This window comes from Enhydra lutris, unplaced genomic scaffold, assembly GCF_002288905.1.
Source record: "Enhydra lutris kenyoni isolate GAN:26980312 unplaced genomic scaffold, ASM228890v2 scaffoldscaffold1, whole genome shotgun sequence".
In the NCBI taxonomy this organism is placed as follows: domain Eukaryota; kingdom Metazoa; phylum Chordata; class Mammalia; order Carnivora; family Mustelidae; genus Enhydra; species Enhydra lutris.
This window is the reverse complement of record NW_019154085.1, coordinates 9,541,930-9,548,774: the sequence shown is the minus strand read 5'-3', so window position 1 is coordinate 9,548,774 and position 6,845 is coordinate 9,541,930. Positions and strand designations below refer to the sequence as shown.

The window sequence follows — 6,845 nt, the reverse complement described above, 5'->3', positions numbered from 1 at the left end:
ACGCTCGTCAAGAGGGACAGTGGGTCCAAGGCCTCCCGCCTTAAACAAAGAAAGCCCCAGAACTACACCCCCGACCTAGGTGGGATAGTCCGTTGGAGCGCCGGGCAATCGGGGCGGACTGGCGGGCGAGGTGGAGGAGGGTGACTGACCCAAGGTCTCCGGTGAGAGGTCAGGTCAGAGCGGTGGCCTGTGAGGGGCGACTCCCCGGGGCTTGTGTCGGCAAGGGCTCGCTCATCGGGCTGTGACCGTGTGTGTCCGATGGGGCTGGGAGGGGGGCGGGGGGCGCGCTCAGCCCCGGGGCCTGGGTGGGGTGTCCCTGGGCGCCCGCGCCTTCGCCTTTGCGGCCGCGGGGCCCGGGCGCCGGGGCGCCGCGTGCAGGCGCCGAAAGCAGGCGGCGGTCTGGCCCCGCGGCGCGGCGCGGCGGGCGCGCTCGGGGGGCGGCGGGCTGCGAGGCCCGGCTGCGGGCGGCAGGAGGCAGCGTCGGCCCGGGCGGCGCGGCGGCGAGCGAGCCCGCGCGCGGTGATGTCAGTGGCGGCCCGGCTGGCAGCGGCCGGCACTTCCTGTATGCGGGCGGGCGGGCGCGGCGGCCAGCCCCAGCGGCCCGCGGCAGCCTCTCGGCGGGAGGAGGCGGCGGCGGAGGAGGAGCAGGGGGAGGGCTGTCAAATTCGGGAGCCAGATTTTGTCCCCTTCCCCCGGCCGTCCCCTCCGCTCCGCCAGCTGCCGGCGTGACATCTGCGGGCCGGGGACCTGCGCGCGCGCCCGGGACGGAAGAATGGCAGTGCTCAAACTCGCCGACCAGGTAGGGGGCGGCGGCGCCGGCGGGCGGGACGCGCGGGCGCGGGGCGGCGCGGAGCCCCGGCGGGGGGATGGGGGCGCGGCGCGGAGCTGTTTACTCCGGCGGAGGGAGGAGTGCGTGCGGCCGCCTGGGCTCCGAAAGCCGGCGGCTGCGGCTCTCCTCCCCGCGCCGTCCCCGCCCTGGGCCGTCGGAACTGCGCGCTCCGCTCGGTGCCCGCGGCGCGCCCGAGGGCAGGGGAAGGGGCGGGCGGGCGCCGGGCGCGGCGGGGGTGCCGCGGTGCGGGGCTGCGCGGAGGTGCGCGGCCGAGCGCGGGGTGCGTTGTCCGCGGGCCCGGGCTGCGCCGGGGGAGGGGAGGCTCGAGGTGCGCCTCCGGCCCCTACGGCGCTGCGCAGCGCGGGCTCCGCCGAGCGAGGCCGGCCGCGGGGAGGCTCGTCCGCGCCGCCGGAAGGAGGGCGCGGGATGCAGGGAGAAGGGCTCGCAGCCGGGACCCTTCCCCGAGCCGAGCCGGACACCGGGCCAGACCGCGGCTCTGGTGGGGTCGAGCCGGCTTTATCCGTTTGACGTGACAGCCCGACTTCCTCTTTAGCAGCCTCGAGGCTGCGTGTGCCCGGGGCGCGGTGGGGACCCTCGGAGAAGGCGCTTTTGGTTCTGGCCGGCGTCTCCCGGGAGAAGAAGTCCGGGGCTCGGCTCACCGCGGCGGACCACCCTCGGTGTCGGGGTGGTTGCTTTCCTGGCGCAGACGCCGCGCAGGGCAGCTTCGGAGTCCTGGTGCGGAGAAGTGGGGTTATTTGCGGACTCGAGGGCAGCCCTGGCCGCAGCTCTGTGGATGGAAACACCCACCTTCGCAGACTTTGCTGCTCTTAGGACATTGACCCTCACAGGCGCCCAACCAAGTTGCGCGGCCAAACTCTGCAGCTCCTTTCCCGAAAAAAGGGAACGGCTTGCTTTTTCTCCTCCTGCCATTTATTCAGGGACAGTGAAGTGAACCCTGTTTGGGGGTCCTGGTAGGTGCAGAGGCAGTCGGGACGTAGACACCCTATCAAACGTGCCATCCCTTGGTATGAAGCATCGCCTCCCTCTCGAATGCTTGGCATTTGCTGCCTTGCCGTTACCAGGTAGAATCCACCAGAACATTCTGCAGTTTAGATGCAGTCAGTCACCGGAATGATTTGCTCTTTTATCCATTAGATTCAAAATTTTGCTTTGTTTTCCCTAAGCATTTACAGGTGGTTTTTTTGTTTTTTGTTTTTTTTTGTTTTTTTTTTGGGAGGAGAGATCACTGAATTAGCATTCATCTTCTCCTTAAATTTAGCTGGAAGAACAGCTGGTAATTGGGGGACTCGACTTGTTCCCACTGGTTCCAGAGCATTTAAAAGTGTTTGTAAGTTGATATTAGGTTCCTCTCCACCTTTTTTGGTCACATACTTTGACAACTGTTAGACATTTGCTTTTTAAAACATCTTCCAGTTTTAGTCGGCCCTGCTCATGCCATCCTGGCTGCTCCAAGTTACTATACTTGTCTCTTAATTCCTGAAACTTCAAAGTACAAGACGTGAATCTAATAGGCATTATTGTTGTAATCACACACACAGCAGAATTTCACATGGAATTTTAGTGTTGGGAGAGATGCTGAAGACAATCTTAGCTCAAGTCCTTTATTTATTTATTTATTTATTTATTTATTTATTTATTTTATTTAAAAAAAAAAGATTTTATCTATTCATTTGACAGAGAGAGACACAGTGAGAGACGGAGAAGCAGGCTTCTCACCAAGCAGGGAGCCTGATGTGGGGTTCCATCCCAGGACCCTGGGATCATGGCAGATGCTTAACCACTGAGCCACCCTGGCGCCCCCCAAGTCCTTTATTTTTTTAAATGGAGAACCTGAGATCTGAAGACGTGCAGCAGGTGTTCCTCAGGGACCACAGCTGCCGGCCTGTGTTGCTGAAACTAGCTTCTGTCCTGTCCCCTGCCTTCCAGGCTTCTGGGCTTTTTGCTAGAGGATGTAAGACACCTCTGGCTTCTCCTTGGATGTGTTGAAAGGGTTACAAGAAGGCATCCTCGCCTAAATCAAGATGAGTACTAGGGAAAAGTGTATTTCTTGGTCTTAGAAAGGACGTTATTCTTGGGGACTTATGAGAGTAGGACTTTCAAAGATGAAATGTTTCTGACCACCTCTCCTCCCTTCCCCAAAGAAACTAGTATCGCTATGGAGAAATGAGCCCTATAGCCTGCATTTGGGTCCGTCTCCAGCTGCATAAAAGGGATCTAAGGAGTTCTAAGGTTCAGGAACATCTAAGAATTGCCATCCTGTCTTGGGACAAGGCCACACGGAGGCTGGGTGAGGAGGTGGTCTGGGCTGGGTGGAGCTGTGAGCAACGGAGGTTTCTATGTGGCTTTAGGTCCAGGAAATGTGTGGTCTTTCTTGCCTTATATAGTCTTACCTTTCAGTTTGAAACTGAATTCTTAGATGCTGCTTCATAACCTCACCGGAGGCTTAAAAACCCTTTGCTTGAGTTCCGGCTGCAAGAGTTTTGCTCCTTCATTGTGGGTAGGGGGCTGCCTGGTGGGAGTCACTGCTTCTTCCACAGAGTTTGTAGAGGAGTGCCTGACTCGCTGGTCAGCTGCTGGCGAAACAATCCCTTCTCCGTCCCTCCGTCATTGTTGAAGGTCCTATCTGTGAGCTGGTTCTCGATTTTTCCACCATGGCTCTTGGATTTGTAGCTTGATACCCCAATTTCCCTGACACATTCTTACTGTTGATAAGCTGAATCACAAGCTGTCTTGGTTTGTTTTTAAACCTGCCTAAAGGAAAGAATGCAAGAGGATGACATTTCCTGTCCTGCTGAAGCTGGGGGCAGGAGCTGGCTGGGTTGATGGCAGTCACTTCGTGAAGAGTCAGTCCCGCCCTGGCATCTCGGTCGGTAGTGCACAAGGAGGGACCGTGTTTTCTGAAACTCTGTTTTGGGATAGTTTAAAAAAGGGAGAGGCAAGTGTGGTTTTTAGTTTTATTTATTTATTTTTTTTTACTATGAGAGGGAACTGGGAGCTGTTGCTACAAACAAACTTAGCATTTAGCACTTCTGCATTTGTAACTGTGTCTCTTCTGTTTTCCTCTTCCCACAGCACACATCATTTTTCTTGTAGTATTATGGGGACCAATCATCCTGGTTTGCTAGAACTGAGGGGTTTCCCAAGATGTGGTACTTTCGGTGCTAAAGCTGGGAAAATTCTAGGCCAGCCACGATGAGCTGGTCACCTTGCGCAGCATAGAACGTACTCACCCACGTAATTAATATAATAATGTGATTATTTCTTCCTAGATGGACCTTAGGAGGTTTCTTAAATCTTTGATAAAGTGAGGTGATTTTACATTTGGGAGAGAAAGTACTGTTTCATACAAATGTAATGCATTTTAGCTCAAGATGGCCATGAAACTCTTTGCAATTTGATTTGCGATTCAACTTTCGGGGGCCGCTTTTTAGGTCTGGTTAAGGCGTTCCAGTGATTTTAAGTGTCTGGGCCTGTCTTCGGCTATCCCCCCCTCACCCCCCAAAACAGGTTTTCAGAGTTCTGAAGTCAGAATGGTAAGTTCTCTTGGATCTTTGAAATGTTCACTGTTCTTACCTGAATTTGCTGTTGACAGCAGAATGTCACCTCCATCTCAGGGGCTGCCTGGAGACAAACTGTTCCAGCAGGTGGCCCTTCTTTGAGCTTCCTGCGTGGAGGCCTTCTGGCTAGGTGTCCCCTTGCCAAGCCCTAGCTCACACTCGAGTCACCCATCTCCTTGCCAAAGGCAGTGAGTGGCTGGCAGCTGTGGCAGTGGCAGGAAGCAGAAACCCTGTAACTCTGAAAACAGGATTTCTAGCTCATAGTGTGGGGCCTTGGGACGTGTTGTGTACCTTATAGGGCCCCCCTCATCCTACCGTTGCTCCCAAGGGCACTGGGTTTAGAGCAAACACTCTGCTGCGGTCCTGCCTTCAGCAAAGAAGGGAAAAGAAAGGCTTTATTTTTTGGACCCTTCTTTAGTTGTTTGGGATCCAGTCACATGATCGGGGAGTGCACTTGAGGGCTGGTGTTTCCTGGCAGAGACCCAATAATGCCTTACATTTATTGGGATCTTGTGTGTCAGGCCCTTGCTGTGAATCATCTCTCTTAACCCTCACAGCCTCACTAGGAGGTAGGAGGCATTGTGATTCCTATTTTATAGATGAGAAAACAGGAATAGAGAGGCCAACTGACTTGTTCAACGTCATACACCCACTAAGGAGCGCCCTGTCCTACCCTGGCAGTCTGATTGCACAGGTGGGGCTCTACCCGCAAGGTTATCATTTCAGTGGTTGAAGGTCAGTGTGGTTGTAGGACCCACGGATGCCTGCTCTTCTTTCCCAGGAAGCCATCGGGCGAGCTGCATCCCGCAGTCCTCCTTGCTCTGGGGGCCAGACCAGGTGCTGTCCCAGTCAGGCGATGCTCTGAGGCCTCTGCTACTGCTAGATGTGGGCCTGGCTTATCCTGTTCCTTTCTCCAGCCCCCTGCCGTGCTGAAAGACCTGTTGATGGGTAGTCCTGGGGATTTTTTCTGGGTCATTAGCAAATACACTATGATCGCTATAGAAAAATCAGAATGCTGGATACACAAAAAGAAACAGTTAAAACCATCTGTAGTCTCTGCTCAGAACTATTCCTGACATCTTGATACAAAAGGAAACTTCTAGTAGCCAGGTAGAGTCTTTAAACCTTCCACAGAATGCTATCAGTATCTTTCTCTTGACCACAAAGCTAACAACTATGCTATCTGGACCAGTGATTTTTCCAAATAAACCGAATTTTTGCATCTCTTAAATAAATGACTGGCTGCTCTGGTATAAACGCAGCAGCACATGCTTTTTTTTTTTTTTTTTTCAAAGATTTCAACTTTTACTTCCTCTTTTTCTCTAAATAGAGAGTAAATATAAACTCCAGAAAGCACAGTTGTTTGTGCCAGAAACAGGACTGAATCATTCTTTAAAAAGATTTCTGTTTCAACAACATAACCGTGAGTTTCCTGTAGGCCAAAGTATAACATGAAATAATTTAAAAAATAAGGAAGAGCTGGAGAGAGATAATCCTGTGGTTCTGAAACTTGGTAAGCTATGGCTCTCCTTTATTATTATTATTTTTTCTTTTCTTTTTTTTTTTTTAAGTAAGCTCTTTGAACTCATCACCCTGAAATCAAGTCACATGTTCTACCCACTTAGCCAGCCAGGTGCCCCCTTGGCACTCCTTTTAGCTTTCCTCAAAGAAGATTCCATGTTGAAGGTCAAGGTATAAGAGATTGGTGACAGTAGTGATCCCTGAGCCCCTTTCAAAGATTATTTGGCATCAGGGAGCGCACATGGTGCGAGGGGCCCTGGGTGTTATATGCAACCGGTAAATTATTGAACACTACATCTGAAACTGATGATGTACTATATGTTGGCTAATTGAATTTTAAATTAAAAAAGAAGACACAAAGATTATTTGGGTTTAGTATTATTTAAAAGCCCCTTTGTATGAGAAAACTACTGGTTACTAACTCAGTGTTTCTTTCCTGACCCATCGTGTTCTCCAAAAACAAACATTTATAAGTGTTTGTAGATGAGTAGGAGTGACATAGAATTTGGATGGCCGTATCATTTTTATTCATTCTGGGACAACTTTGAAATGATGCGGGTTCTACTGAATATTAAGCTGGGAAAACAGCTTAATATTAATATAGATAATATTGGGAATATAGATCCTAAGAATGACCTGCTACACATCCTGATTCTAGGTCCCCCTGATTCTAGGCCTGTCCAGGTAAACCTGGACGCACGGTCGCACTACAGAGACTGTGTGTGCTCACCCCAGTCTTGACAGTAAGTGGACGAGTGACTAGTAGACTAGTCGCTCTCTTTCAAGTGAGGCGGACACTGGCGCAGGCACTACAAAGCTCGTTTCTCACCTTGTGCAAGGCCGGAGTCGGCCAACATCTTCCGTCTCATGCCTCAGTTCAGACCCGTTGGGTGAGGGGCTGTGGGACACTCTGGCTC

The 6,845-nt window shown here is 52.4% G+C and overlaps 1 protein-coding gene across 1 annotated transcript in view; it reads left to right on the top strand.

The window, feature by feature from the left end:
• The first annotated feature begins 676 nt into the window (after nucleotides 1–676).
• The window catches only part of LOC111143071 (ankyrin repeat domain 44), a 353,405-nt gene continuing 347,236 nt past the window's right edge, over nucleotides 677–6,845 (top strand). Inside the window, exon 1 of the mRNA XM_022496527.1 lies at nucleotides 677–799. Within this exon, the coding sequence (XP_022352235.1) occupies nucleotides 773–799 (27 nt within the window). The 5' untranslated portion in view covers nucleotides 677–772. The remainder of the gene's footprint in view (nucleotides 800–6,845) is intronic.